At 37.0% G+C, this 14,313-nt stretch overlaps 1 protein-coding gene across 3 annotated transcripts in view; it reads left to right on the forward strand.

Annotated features, from left to right (window-relative positions):
* The first annotated feature begins 130 nt into the window (after positions 1-130).
* fer1l6 (fer-1 like family member 6) overlaps positions 131-14,313 on the forward strand; it is a 30,177-nt gene continuing 15,994 nt past the window's right edge. For 2 of the 3 annotated variants that reach the window (XM_044131001.1, XM_044131003.1), the window contains exons 1-18: positions 131-946; positions 6,037-6,125; positions 6,468-6,570; positions 7,565-7,619; positions 7,733-7,864; positions 8,482-8,544; positions 8,664-8,742; positions 8,864-9,020; positions 9,145-9,331; positions 9,819-9,920; positions 10,024-10,114; positions 10,209-10,326; positions 10,426-10,657; positions 11,004-11,109; positions 11,309-11,531; positions 12,008-12,128; positions 12,440-12,540; positions 13,308-13,410. In XM_044131001.1, coding sequence (XP_043986936.1) covers positions 903-946; positions 6,037-6,125; positions 6,468-6,570; positions 7,565-7,619; positions 7,733-7,864; positions 8,482-8,544; positions 8,664-8,742; positions 8,864-9,020; positions 9,145-9,331; positions 9,819-9,920; positions 10,024-10,114; positions 10,209-10,326; positions 10,426-10,657; positions 11,004-11,109; positions 11,309-11,531; positions 12,008-12,128; positions 12,440-12,540; positions 13,308-13,410 — 2,106 coding nt within the window. In that variant the 5' untranslated portion in view covers positions 131-902. Of the gene's footprint in view, positions 3,116-6,036; positions 6,126-6,467; positions 6,571-7,564; positions 7,620-7,732; positions 7,865-8,481; positions 8,545-8,663; positions 8,743-8,863; positions 9,021-9,144; positions 9,332-9,818; positions 9,921-10,023; positions 10,115-10,208; positions 10,327-10,425; positions 10,658-11,003; positions 11,110-11,308; positions 11,532-12,007; positions 12,129-12,439; positions 12,541-13,307; positions 13,411-14,313 lie in introns of all 3 variants that reach the window. The other variant, XM_044131002.1, reaches the window with a different exon arrangement.

Consider the following 14,313-nt stretch of genomic DNA (forward strand, 5'->3'; position numbering starts at 1 on the left):
CTTTCAGTTAAACTAAAGGTTTCAGGAAGTGGAATTAAATTAAATATTAGTGAATATTGGAATAATGTAGACCAAATTTAGTTTGACACACCAATCGATTCTTTATGTGTGTGTTCATAGTGCACTTTGCATTGTCCATCCATCCATCCATCCATTTTCTGGTCGTCCTTGTCTCTGACCAGGGTTGCTGGTCCCCATCTCCAGCTGTGTACCGGGCGAGAGGCGGGGTCATCCTGGACAGGTCGCCAGTCTGTCGCAGGGCACTTTGCATTGTCTATGAGTGAAAACTGAAATACTGCTAGTTTGAAAATATTTGTCACTGATCAGTCATATCATTCATCCTCACAAATTCTACAAATTAAGATATGATTCTTATGAACCATAAAGTCAATGACTGCTTTCAACACTTTACAAATTGTTTAGCAACCTAATTAACCACAGCTTGACAGCAACAGGTACACTGTACATTATTTACTAATATATACATGATATTAAGTATATGAATCAGAATAATCTTTACTGGCCAAGACTGTGCATAAAGAGGGGATTTTTCTCTAGTTACGACAAGTCCTTTATATAACAACTCTTTGAAGAACCTTAAATAATATGAGCTACAACATTTAATTTCCCTCTGGGATCAATAAAGTATTTTTGAATTTGAACTGTTGTTCAGCACAGAAACAGTTGTGGATTTTTCCAATCCTTTTTTCCAAGCCATTTTTGTTGAGCAGTGAATCGCCATTTTGTCTTATTGACATTTTGGACCTGGAAAACCACCTGGTAGTATTCATTTTTTTAAATAATAGAAAATGAATTACTTTAATCTAATTGTACTTTATCTTTGTAAAAAACAATTCTTAAAATGTTTCATTTTTCAAATAACATAGGTGGTCATAAATCTTATGGACGACCAGAGATATGAACCTCCCGCCTCCAAAAAGTCTTTGTAAGCAATTTTTTTTCTTAACAGAATAATATAGTGATGTTCAATAAAAGCACAACTGAAGCAATGTATTTTTGCTAAAGCACACATTTCAGCTAGTTGTGTCCCTGAGTAAGATCTGCTACTGTAACATATAACCCCATCGGTAAAGTCTGGAACATTCCAGAAGTCACATGGTCAACACAAAGTTTTATCAGTTTGACCCTCTAAAAGTCTTAGAAAGACCAAAAGTAAGTTCCTTCATTTATTTTTCTGTAAATTTTATAATTCTTCAACTATGGCTGAAAAGACAAATCTCAACATATTTTGCTGCTGACCAAATAATATTTTAGTTTTAATTTGATCATTTTAAAGAGGCAGTTTTCTCAGCTGCTTTGTGTTAGCAAGGATACCATATAGGTTTATTATTACAAATATTCAGTATTAGATTATTTATATGATTGCTAAGTAGTATTGTTGAAATTAGCTAATTTCTTTAGATTTGTGTTCAGTTTAATGATAATAGTAAATACTGACAGGAAACTAAGCCATGACTTAGTCCTTAGAAAAGCAGCGGCTCCATCATACAAGACGTGATACCAACCCAGAAAGGAGGGGAAATTATCTGGAGGGAGTTTAACAAAGACCTATAATCATACAGGAAGAAAAAGATCAATTATTTAAGTGTAAGAGAAAAATGCAGAGCACGCAAAACATTGAGAGACATACCATAATATGAAAGACAGAAAAGAAACTCACTTCTTCAAGCGTACTAATTTTTTCCATAGATTAGATGGATGGGCTAGTTGGACGCCTAGCCCTGTTTTTTTTCTTCCATCATCCACTGCACACCTGGCAGTGTGGGACACAGAGAGTGGCAGTCACACTCCCAGTCCTTACGACTAGCTCTGCTAACTTTCTGTTCTCAGCTCAGTGTCTCATACAAACCTGTTCGAGGTGAACACTTTACCGTGTGACACCGAATACAGTCTAGTAGAATTGATATTTTTAATCTCATGCTGATATCAACAAGGTGTCATGCCTTATACAGACCTCACTGACAAAGTCTGAAGTATGCACCTTTAAAATAATTATACAGACTCAATAATTATAACATTATTCTAATTCTACCAGAGGAATCCAAGTCAGTGGGAGAAATCCCAAACTGTGCTGTAAGGTTTGATTCAAGCGGAATAGTGCAGGATGGCAATGACCAGGCTATCAAAATACTACTATAGCACTGACATTTTAAAACAATATTGTCATTGTACCTCTCTTGCATGTTCCATATCAGGACCAGTTCGCTTTATGTCCAAGTAAAATAACTTGTAGGTGTTCACTCTTGATAGAAGGGCATCTTTTCCCATAAATGCATCCTGCACCTCTGATTGTCCAGAACCCTGAAAAGAAGTTTTCAGGAACATCAGAATGCCTTTATTTTCTTTATCTCAGCTTTGCTATCCCACAATCTAATAAATGAAAATACAGAAATCAGTATGAGTTAGATCAGCATATATATAAACACTAACTCTCAAATCAATTTCACAGCATGTAAACTTTGGCTCTTCAGAAAAATCAGCTGTATGTCTGTTGGATGTCCACAGTGTACATAAGAAGTAGATTTCTCAGTTTGTGGTGATTGTGATCCACCCAGCTGCTGATGATCTCTACCTGCAGGCTGCAAGCTGTTCTGTTTACCTGGGGTGGAGTTGTTAGCTCTGCCAGTTTCAAACATCCTGGTCACAAGAATACCAGTCTACCTATACACACACACACAGGGTAAACACTCCTATCATCTGCTAAGTCTGTTAACCAGATGGCAGTTGATGAGCTTTGTTGTTATTGGAGAACTTAGGGACCAGTAAAATCTCTTTAAATTCTCATAAGTTAAGTCTTTATGATGAGAAATGACCATTTAAATAATGATTTGACCAACAGCTTTGCCCTGAGTTTTAACAAAATAAATGAAAGAAGCTGAAATGCAAAACACATCAGAGTGTGAGGTTGAAAAGAGCGCATGGCCAACCACATGTTCCTTCAGTTTCACATCATCAGCATCATCATTCCCTGAACAAATACTTCAGCCAATCAGCTGATCTGACTGTTTTTCAGTTAAACTTTATGTCAAACTGGAGCAGGTCTGAAAATCTTCAGATAATCTGTCCTGAGACTAACAATGGATCCTAAACCAAGGTAGGAAATTGGCTCTCAGCAATCATATTTGCAATTAAATGTTTATATAAGCAAAAATTCCTTTAAGTTTTACACTGAGCTGTTTTAGACTTATGATGTTTTTTTTCTACTTAGCCAAGATTGATTTTATTGTACTTTTTGGAATTTTAATTTCTTATTTATTTACATTTTTTAGATTTCCCCATTTACATCTCAAATTCAAGCATGTAAAACAGTAACATTGCAGAACATAATGGAGACATTTGATGTTTTGTAGTTCATTCTGTCCTACAACACTTATGAAATATTTCAGAATTTCCAAAGAAATTTCACATTTCTAAAGTTATTTTGTCCCATTTTTCTTGCATGTATGTCTGAAAGTCTGGCTTTAAAAGTCTTAGATTTAATCAACTGTTTGAGCTGCTGTCTTATTAAAGACAATAAGCTCAGATTCCTTGTTCAGTGTTGCATTTAAAGTTAGTTAAATCTTAAAGTTGTACATTTGTTCAACTTTAACTTCAGGAAGGTATTGAAATATTCTTGTGAAACCCTGGAAACAATTATTTAAAAACTTGCCTGTAAGAGTTTCTGTAAAGCAGTAAAATCAAATATAAATACTTACACATTTCTTTAAAAACTAACAATTACTTTGTCTTGTTTTGTTGGGAGAGACTATTATGACAATTAAAAAAAAGATTTTGAAATTCTTACAAATTTACTAAAAATAGGAAACCTCTGGTACTATAATATACAATCTAAGAACACTTAAACATTAGAGTAATAAAACTAAACAATGAAAACAGAAAGAAAGACATTTTAAACAGTTGGGTAAAATAATAAATAAAATTGCTAGTGATGAATAGATTAGGATCTCCTCCATTTATTCTCACTCAAAATGGATAAATTCATTCAGGCATATTCATTCAGCTTCACATCATGCGTCTTGAAAATGTTTTTTAACTTAAACCTCATATATTATTATGGTGAGCCAACATTATTTTTATTATTAATAATATTTTCAAGGAAGATTGGAGCCACTTATGACTCTAATGAAAGGCTCAAATAAGAGCCAAAGGAATCAGAAATCAGCCTTTCCACTCTAGATTGCATTCAGAACTTGTCAACATGTCCAGATCTGACTGACCAAGGAAGAAGGCAGACTACAAGATGCTAAAAGAAGTTTACAAAATCCTTAAAATCTCCTCAGAGAACAGACAGAATAGGGCTTTTTGCATGTTGGTTTCCAATCAGAAAGAGGCTGTGAGTTTAAGCCTCATGCTGTTTGCAGAGAGGAAAGCTTTGCTTTGAGGCCTGATGCTTTTCTCCAGTGGCCAATGGGAGAGAGACAGTGAACATCCTGAACAGGTCCTAAGTAATTCCTCAGCTAGAAAATCGATCTCATTTACATATTTTGCTTAATGAGGTAAATACTGTCATTGTTGTCTAATTAAATCTATTACTTTTGCAGAGTTAAAATAATGAGATCAGATAAGAAGCTAACATTTCATATTGAGTGAGGCATCGTAAGTTTTTAAATAGTTAAACTCTGAATGTACTGCCATGCTAGAGTCAAACCAATTCAGCACATTAAATATGTAAAAGTATTTACATATGGACGGTGGTAAACTAGGAGATTAACAAGAGAAGGGCCAATCACAAACCGCTAAATATTCCTGACAGCCTGTTTAACAGAAACCACAGAGAAATATTGTCTTAAAGTGAAGCCAAGTGACAGAAGAGCCAGTATATTTAAGGCTCTGTAGCGATTGGTTTTATTTTTTACATATGAAGCAACAAGTAAAATTTGTTATTTGCTTCAGGATGTCTGAGAAATAAGGAAGCTTGTAGCAGACGTCAGGTGAGGAATATGTTCTGGAAAGATGGTTCTGCTGTGGACAAAAATCACAACAATCGACAGCAGATAGATTATTGTGTCTTACTTCTGATTTGCAAAAGAGGAAACAATGGTGAGAGTAGAGTAATCAGGCAGAGAAGAGCAAACCTGCAGAAAAAAATTCCTTCCTTCCTCAATCTATGTCCATCACAAGAAAGATATCCTGGGAGGTACATGTCAGATTTTTAGAAATGATGCTTATCTGACTTATCTGATTGATTTATGCTTTTCAGATAAAACAAAAAACAAGATGTTTATCTGGAATACCACTTGTTTTCTTTTTTGCCCATTGAGTAGAAATTTTAGTTTGTTTTTTCTTTTCATATTTCATGTTTTATTGTATTTGAACTCTCGGAACCTAAGCTCGAACTAGCAACACAGGCTTCACCTGATGGCCTCAATGATTGGACCTTTTGTGACATCAAGCTTGCAATGTGACACAAAATGCAATAAAAGTGTAACAAATCCTATCCAGAGCTAATTATTCTTTGTTACTGTGAATCTCCATCTGTTTAGTGGTGGGAACATGTGGGACGACGTGCACAGAAGAAACAGTTCTTCGCACATGTTCACAGAATTTAGAATCTCTCAAAAAATGAAAATAAAATTTAAAAATCTGGACTATTTCAAACATAATAAGGAAATCGAAACAAACAGAAATATTGATTTCTGTCTTTGGCCATAAAAATTCATATTTGCCTATGTTCTGCTTGAATAGTTTCAATTTTAAAACAAAAATCAAATTTCCACTTTGAGTTTAACTTTATTGAACGTAGTGTAATAATAGAATAAACAAAGATATATCCACAGAAAATATATTTAGGTTGGGTGCAATAGGTTTTGTCATTACTGGTTTCTAAAGAGAACATTTGATCACCAGTTACATTCACACAGACTGAACTTTAAACCGTTTTCAGTTCATAACATCTTGTCCATATTTTAAACTACTGTTTTTCACCAAACGTTTGGGATCTTTTTCTTAATGGCTCAGTTGTAAAATAATCCATAAAGTGGGAATGATTGAATACCAAATTTGCTGTTACTTTAGCAGGAAGGAAAAGAAGATATTTGGCCTGAAAGTGAAGAAGAAGAAGAAAGACAGCCCTGACCTGGTCCTGGCAAACAAAGGAGCTGTGGGTAAGGCATGGAAAACAAACATCACTGAGTCTCAGCTGTGATCATAAGCAGAGGAGTTGTCCCTGTCATCACTGGAGTGAAACTAACCCTGGTCAAATAAACATGTGTCAGTACAGGGCTGACACCGTGTGCAGTCCTGGTTGCTATGGGTGATTTAAGTTTCCTATGAAAACAGATTGTTACTGCCATTCCCATGAAACTGAAGTATAATCTGTAAAGTTTCCTGATATGGAGCAAAAAGATATTTAAGTACTTAGAGTTTCTGAGTACTGCGGCCCTACTTGTTTTGTGTGTGTGTGTGTGTGTGTGTGTGTGTGTGTGTGTGTGTGTGTGTGTGTGCAGACATTGAGGTCGAGGCTTCCTCTGAAGCATCTCTCCTACAGGAAGGGGAAACTCCAGAAGAACAGCCTCTCATTAGAAGAGCAATAAAACCAAACACAAAGAGGTAGGACTGTTATCAAACTGTGGAACTGATGAGAACAATATCTGAGTGTATTTAATTTGTAATATATTGTTTAGTTATGGTAGAGTCAAAAGGGTTTCAAATCTCATGCATCCTGTTACAACTAGCAGGAAGAAAGCAAACGGACTCAGTTCTGGTGTACTAAAGTAGAAGTTATTGTCAGGTTAATGAAATGAAATGTTTCAAATAATTCACACAGAAGCTATAAATAGATATTGTTTTGGTCAAAAGTTGCATTTGGACTATGTTTATCTATATCTGTAAACTGACACAACATCTAACCCATTGGCTTTTTGGTCTAAATTATACAAGCTTTAATATCCAAATAAAAAACAGCAACATTCATTTAGACACAATGACTCAAAACAAATACTAGAAATACAACATAATAATTTCAAAAAATGTGGTTTCATTACTACAGCTTTCATAAGTTTATGACTCAGTGCCATGCATTTCCTGCTGCTGCTCCAGCTTCAGGTAACAAGATGTAGCTTTAATAAAAAACACAAGTCTTCACACTCATGTGCCTTTCACATTGGTATGCTCCAGTGGTGAAGCGCACACACCTCCAAACTGAACCCAGGAGGGACTTTGTCAGGTTGAAAGTTACCATACAGAAAACCATCCCCAATTTCATTTTTTTTTTAAGTTGCTGCTAAAATCTCACTTATATACTGTAACAAGAAAAAAGAAACATTCTCCTGCAGAGGTGATACCAGCAACTGTAGTGTTATAAGATGACTGAGAAGTCAGCATGGAAGAACCTTTTTGGAGAGTACTAACAACATAGAAGTGTGATTAGTTTTCAAATTATTACTCACAGGTTTTAAAAGATGCCATGTAAATCGGATGCCATTTACTTAGTTTAATTCTTCATTGCGAGAACTCAAATAGGATGAATGTTTTCTGTTCAATCTATTTCCCTGTTTGTCCGCATGACAAAAAAGGTTTTTCTATGAATTTAACATTCCCACAGGGCCAAACTTCAAACTCGCATTCAGGACAGTGAAGGAAAACCAGAGAGCTTCCAGGTAATAACAGCAACGGCTTAAATAGAACAGAAAAACAAAACCTTTTTGATCAAAACATCAACTCTGCCTTACATGGACCCTGATGAATGACTTATTCTTGTTCTGTTTCGCAGATTGGCATTAATATCACAGAAGCCAGACAGCTTGTGGGGGAAAACATAGACCCCAGTGTGGTGATTGAAATTGGAGACGAGAAGAAACAAACATCTGTCAAGGAAGGAACAAACGCTCCATTTTACAATGAGGTGAAATGAAACTGCTGGAGCTGAGAAACAGATTTCCAGAAACTGTGTGGGGCGATTGAGTGGTCAGATTGAGCATCAACATTGGTTCATAACCTACCAACACAAACTCCACATTAATACAACGTATTACTTAACATCAATAGGCAAGATGTTACTGGTTAGATTACATCCCTGCAATCCTAATGTTCCTGACACTTACAGAAAGAATCTTTATTTCATTGTGTGTGGGCGTGTCCTCGGGTATTATGGAATGCTATGCTGAATGTGATTGGTCAGATGATTAGTAAAGAGGTTATATTAAATTCTAAAATGTGCATCTTAAATATCTATGCTGAAGATTTCATCTCAAACAATTTAAGATCTCTAATGTTGGCATTTTGGAAGCTGAACTCTGATTTTCTTTTCAGTTAATCTCATCTGTTGGTTTGTCTTTTTTTTTCTTTTTTTCCCTGCTCTGCTGCTATATTTATATACATGTACATGAGGGGGCATGTTCGTCAATAGATGTTTAAAAAAGCTGCTAGAAAAACTTTATAAGTGCTTTAAGTAAGTCATTAATAGTTTTACTTTATATTTTAAACTTTTTTGCTTTATCTCATTTCTCCTCTTTCCATCAGTATTTTGTCTTTGATTTCTTTGCCCATAAAGAGATCTTCTTTGACAAAGTCATCAAGCTGACGGTTGGTAATAACATGAGAATAAATGCAACTTCCTACTTTAATACTGATGTATTTTGGGTGCCGCTCTCATTTCTGCATTTATAGGTTGATTTTGTGGGGGGTTTTTTGGTCCTCTGCAGGTTGTTCACTCAAAGATGCTGAAGACGTTCTCTGTGGGCTCCTTTAAACTGGACGTTTGGACAGTCTACAAACAGCCAGGTCAATCATGTTTTATGATTTAGAGAAAATCTGTAGAGTGTCAAAATGCTTCCTCAATGTTCCTTCTGATGGAGACTAGAGAGATAAACTAAGTAATTGTGTTTATGCCTTGCTTTCTCAGGTCACCAGTTTGTCAATAAGTGGGCAATGTTGACCAATCCTGGTGACATTAGCACTGGTGTCAAAGGATATGTTAAATGTGACATCAGTGTCTCAGCTAAAGGTGATGCTGTGCAGCCGGGACAAAAAGCAAGTGATGCTGAAGAACAGATAGAAAAGTATGAAGCTCCTCTAACTTAATGTGCAGTTTGAGACACGCTCATTACACTGCAGGCTGAATGCTACATGCTGCAGATTAACTGTGTTGTTTGACTGGTTTGGAATAATGTTGTCTGTCATCAGGAACCTCCTGATCCCAGAGGGGCTTCCTTCTGAACGGCCATGGGCCCGTTTCTGTGTGAAGGTGTACCGAGCCGAAGGCCTCCCTAGGAACAACTCCAGCATTATGGCCAACGTCACAAAGGCCTTTATAGGAGACAACACAGCACTCATTGATCCATATGTTGTCGTCAGTTTCTTCAAACAAGTGGTGAGCTGAATGTTGCTTCCATTTAAAAGTTTATCTGGAGCCACCTTAAACCGAGACAAAAGTCTGAGTTAAGGTCAATGTTTTGGGGAGTTGGATGCAGAGCCACTGCTTCTCTTTATTGAAAGGCCTCAGTAGAGACGGTTCAGGTTTCTGAGGTCAGCCGTTACCTTAGCTACCAAACCTCAGATTAGTGGAAGAAAAGGTTTTAACGGTTTCTGTCTACAGACGGTCAGTTCTCAGTCAACTTCACAACATGGATGCCTTGACTATAAAACAGGGTCAATACAACTCAGCCTTATAGAGCCTTAAAAGTGTGTGGAAGAGCAAATGTAGAAATTTAAAACATTTCTTACTTAATTCCATGACTAAGTTACACACAGCTCTCACATATTATCTGTAAAGCAAGATTCAGAATGAAGGATGGTTGCAATCATGGTACTTATGTCTCAATGGAAACCAATAATCACTATAGTCATGTTTGTCTCAGGGTCGCACATCCACCCAGAAGTCTTCAGCAGACCCCGTGTGGAACGAGCAGATCGTCTTCACTGAGATGTTTCCTCCTTTGTGTCAGAGATTAAAGATCCAGGTCTGAAAGTTTGATACCGCTAATTGATTTAGAGTTCTGAAAAAAGAGTTTAAGTCCATGCAGGTAGAAATTCCATATAATCTTATACTCATTTTCCTTTAAGGTCTGGGATGAGGGGAGCATGAATGATGTTGCCATAGGAACCCATTACTTTGACCTACGACGTATCTCCAATGAACAAGATGGAGACAAAGGTGAGAGGAAATGAAGGTCTAAAGCAGGTCTGAAGGTTGAAAGGAAATGCGAGTGTTTAATAAGATTTTTTTCTTGTTTATTTCATGTTTTTAGGCTTTTTACCAACTTTCGGTCCTGCTTGGATTAATCTGTACGGCTCAGCTCGAAATTTCTCTTTGGGTGATGACACAGGGGAACTCAATGAGGGCATTGGCGAGGGAGTTTCCTTCAGGTTCATAGAAAGATATGATACTTCTTAATATTGCAACTACAACAAAGTGCCTTCTTTTACCTGATTTATATGCCCTGGACTGTGTGCTTGTGATTTTAGGGGTAGGGTCTACTTAGAACTGACAGTAGAGATCCTGTCTGGGGGCACAGGCTCAGACTCCAAACTCAGTCGGATGATTAAACCTGTCAAAGACACAAAAGCAGGAAAGGCTGGTGGAAAGGATGCCAAGTCTTCTGCTGGAGGCGGAGCAGGAGGAGGTACAGGGGCAGCTGATGACGACAAAGGCAAAGCAGGAGCAGCGGAGGTCCTGCCTGTTGATCCTCCTCCGGTGGTAAGAAAAAACCTTTTGCTTGTTCCAAAAAAGATATTTATTTAAAAGCAGCAAAATGAAATTGTACCAATGTAGTACTGCAATTAATTACCGCAAGTTAATTGATGAAGCTGCATATTGAGTGCTTCGGCCTATAAGTCAGACCAGGTTCTATAGCTTAAAAGCCTTTTCAGATAAAAAGGCAGTTTATTAGGGTCAAAACCCAGATTATACATGCCTAATTTCATTATGAAATTGAGCATGTATAACCCGGGGTATAGATTATACATGCTTAGATTTACTTCATCATGCATGAGTGTAAATATTGTTTTTTAAACTGAGCAAGTACTTCTGATTCTATGTCCAGCCAACTGAAGATGAAGAGACCTTCCTGCTTTTTGGTGCTTTGTTTGAGGCCACCATGATTGACCGTAAGATTGGAGACAAGCCCATCAGCTTTGAGTTCTCCCTCGGTGAGTCACAACAAAACCCCTTAGAAAATAAAATCCAAGTTTTTTCTCTCCACTGTAAAATATACTAGAGGAAAAAACAAAATAAACTTGTATTCAGTTGATTATTTCTTAATTTGAACACTGTTGGGGTGAGCATTGACATGTTGGGTCACTGGTAATCAGCAATAGGGTCCTTCTTTACTTGTGCATCTTGTTTCAGGTAACCATGGCAATGTCTTGGAGTCTTCCGCCCTACCAAGTATTGCCAGTCCTGCAGTGACTCGGAGGAGAAAGGTGCTGGACATCCCGGACAGCAGTGACATTTTTGGCTCCTCCCTCACCATCCCATCCTCACCCCTCCTCCCCAAAGATCCCTCTGATTCAAGTGGAGCCTCAAAATCTGCTACACCTCCGGAGAAACCACTCATCGTCGAGGGAAACAGGTGGGTTTCATTTGAATATGCTGCTCAACAGTTTAGATTGCCATCTGCAATTCATCCAAACTGCTTGAAAACTTAACAGACTGCTTCTTAAATGAGCTTTAACTGTGGTTCTTGCATAATTCATATTATGATACTTATTTGCTTCTTCTTCTACTGAAGAAGCACATTAGCAAATAAATCTACTGAAGCTTTTTACACAATTTCAAGCTCCCCTCTCATAAACACAGGTCTCTCAAAGAGTTAGAAAATCTTCAAAAGATTCTTCTTCATCCTTGACATGTTGAAAAACTGATCAGGAGGATAAATAAGAATCAAGCTTTGCCAACTCCTCAAGTTGATTTGTGGCTGGCCATCATTTGTTATTATCAAAACAAACTGTAACCCTGGGTCACTCACAGCATGTATAATATGTATTCAGTTGTACATCAATCAAATGTTCATCTTGCTGCTTCATGCCTGTGTGTGGTTATGTTCAGACATTACATGTACTTACCTCTGGAGAAGAAGAAGCCCTGTGCTAGTGTTGTGAGCTCCTGGGAGGACAGAAGCTACCGGCTCTACAACTCCAACATGCTGGAAAATATTGCTGTGCAGTTTGTAAGCAGAAACACATACATGTGCACGCAAACAGCTTGTTTATATCAGAGCCCGTTTCTAAGTTTCTTTATTTTTTTGTCATACTGAAGATGCATCACTTTAGTGGCTCAAAGATAAATCAATCTGTGGGACTGGAGGTTTTAATAACAACCCAAATAATAAACATACATTTCTTAACTTGATAAGTTCACCCAAAATAAAGAAAAGAGTGAATCATCAGTTCTGAAAAGATGATCAGTTTCTGAAAACTGCAGTGTTTTAAATTCAACAGTCTCCTTCTTGTGTTTATTCTCTGCCGTTGTATCCTTCAGGAGGAGGGCGTGTGTGTTGCTGCTGACCTTCATAAGAAGTTGGACCCAGCAGCTGAGGCAGCTTTAAGAACTGAGCTCAGAGAGTTTTGTTTGAATGCCAGGTAATTCCAGCAGAGCTCTCACTGCTCCTTTGGAAAGCAGCAGCAATGAATCATTTCATCGTGTTTATCCACCATGTTGGATGGCAGAGTTTACCTATTCATTTATTGTTCAATATAACATCTACTAAATCTAAATGTTTCTAAAATTATGCTCAGAGATTTAATTTTATAACTTGCAAATTTCCACACCTGATGTTTGATATTTCACAGTTATGTCCAAAAAGTCACCTCAAATTATAATGGAGCCGCTGTGTAAAAATACTGACTCTCCTTAGTACAGAAATGACAGTGAGGAGAGGAATAACTTTAATACACATTTTATTCCCACATTTCTCCTCAATTCTCATAACATTAAATCCACTTCCAGCCTTTCAATTGGAAGGCTGGAAGTTATCTGACAAAGCATCGTCAGATAACTTTGTGTTTTTACCCATTTTAGGACTTTGTATTGACATCAATTCATTTATACTACTGCATTTTTCAACCCTAGTCATTACCAGTGGCAATAATTTGGGTTAATGTAACTTTAAGCTCAACCAAATTTTTATTCACCAACATGGTTGCTTTTTCTTCACTGCTTACTGCTGTTGCTCCACCACTAATTAAAACACGACAACCAGACGCCCTTCTTCCAACATTCATTCAATTAATCAACAAGCAAACCACCTGTAGCTGTCACAACCAAAAGGTTTTTGCTTTTATGGGTTTCTAGTATCATCGTGGAGGAATTTTGTTCTGCTCTTTAAGATGCGTTGTGTGTTTTACAGGAATTTTATTGCCGCTGCGGAGGCCAAACTGAAGGCAGAGCTGAAGAGCAGCTACCTGACAATCCTGGACAAGAAACGTTTGACCATGTGCAAACAAGAGCTGGTGAGGCTGGCAGCACCTGCTGTGGGAAGGTTCATCTAGATATCTAGAATATAACTTTGAGTTTTCTTCTATTAACACTTAATGATATTGCAACTATTATTAGTCCATAACATTATTTTTCCTTTATGAAGAATAGAAGAATAATGGACTGAATCAAAATACATTTTACAACATTTTGCTTACATTAAAAGTACAAGCATAAAAGTTAATCTAAGCAGACTGAGAAAGTAATTCATTTAGAATACATTCAGAGTATTGCTTGCTTAATTACTTTTTCAGCCCAGTTAGAGAGTAGTTAGTGTCTCTAGAGTGCAGATAACAGCCTCAGTTGAATGCCCCTCCTGGTAGAGGCAATAAATAAACTACTATGCATGTAGAGGTGCTGATTTCAGAATTTTATTTTTTTTTTCCAGCAGTGTAGTTGCAGGACAGTAACATGAATATTTGATATGGTATGATATTGTATGGTATGATATGGTTTGATATGGTATACTCAAGTTCAACTAGTTGGTCATTTTCAAACCATTTTCCAATATTATCTTCAAAAACTTATGTTGCAGAAAATCAACTGAAGTGCCAATTTGATCAACTAATCAATACTGCCTCCAGCTACAATAATCAATAAAAAGGTCACTTTATGCCTGCTCCCTCTTGATCTTTCAGGATATGCTCCATGTCTAAAGTTTACCAAGACCATTTACAATGAGCCTTTGAGCACCTAAACAGCAACATAATAAAAATAATAATAATTTGTTCTTCTATTGCGGTCAGACTGAATAAGTATGACTTTAATAGCTCTAAAGTAATGTTTTATTGGACAACAGGTCAGTATGGACTTACTGTGTTCTCCAGAAAAGTGTTTTGGCAAAGCATTAGTAGAACACAGCACATACATGCGTGTTG

The sequence above is a fragment of the Gambusia affinis genome, linkage group LG11 (assembly GCF_019740435.1).
Source record: "Gambusia affinis linkage group LG11, SWU_Gaff_1.0, whole genome shotgun sequence".
NCBI classification, from domain to species: Eukaryota; Metazoa; Chordata; class Actinopteri; order Cyprinodontiformes; family Poeciliidae; genus Gambusia; species Gambusia affinis.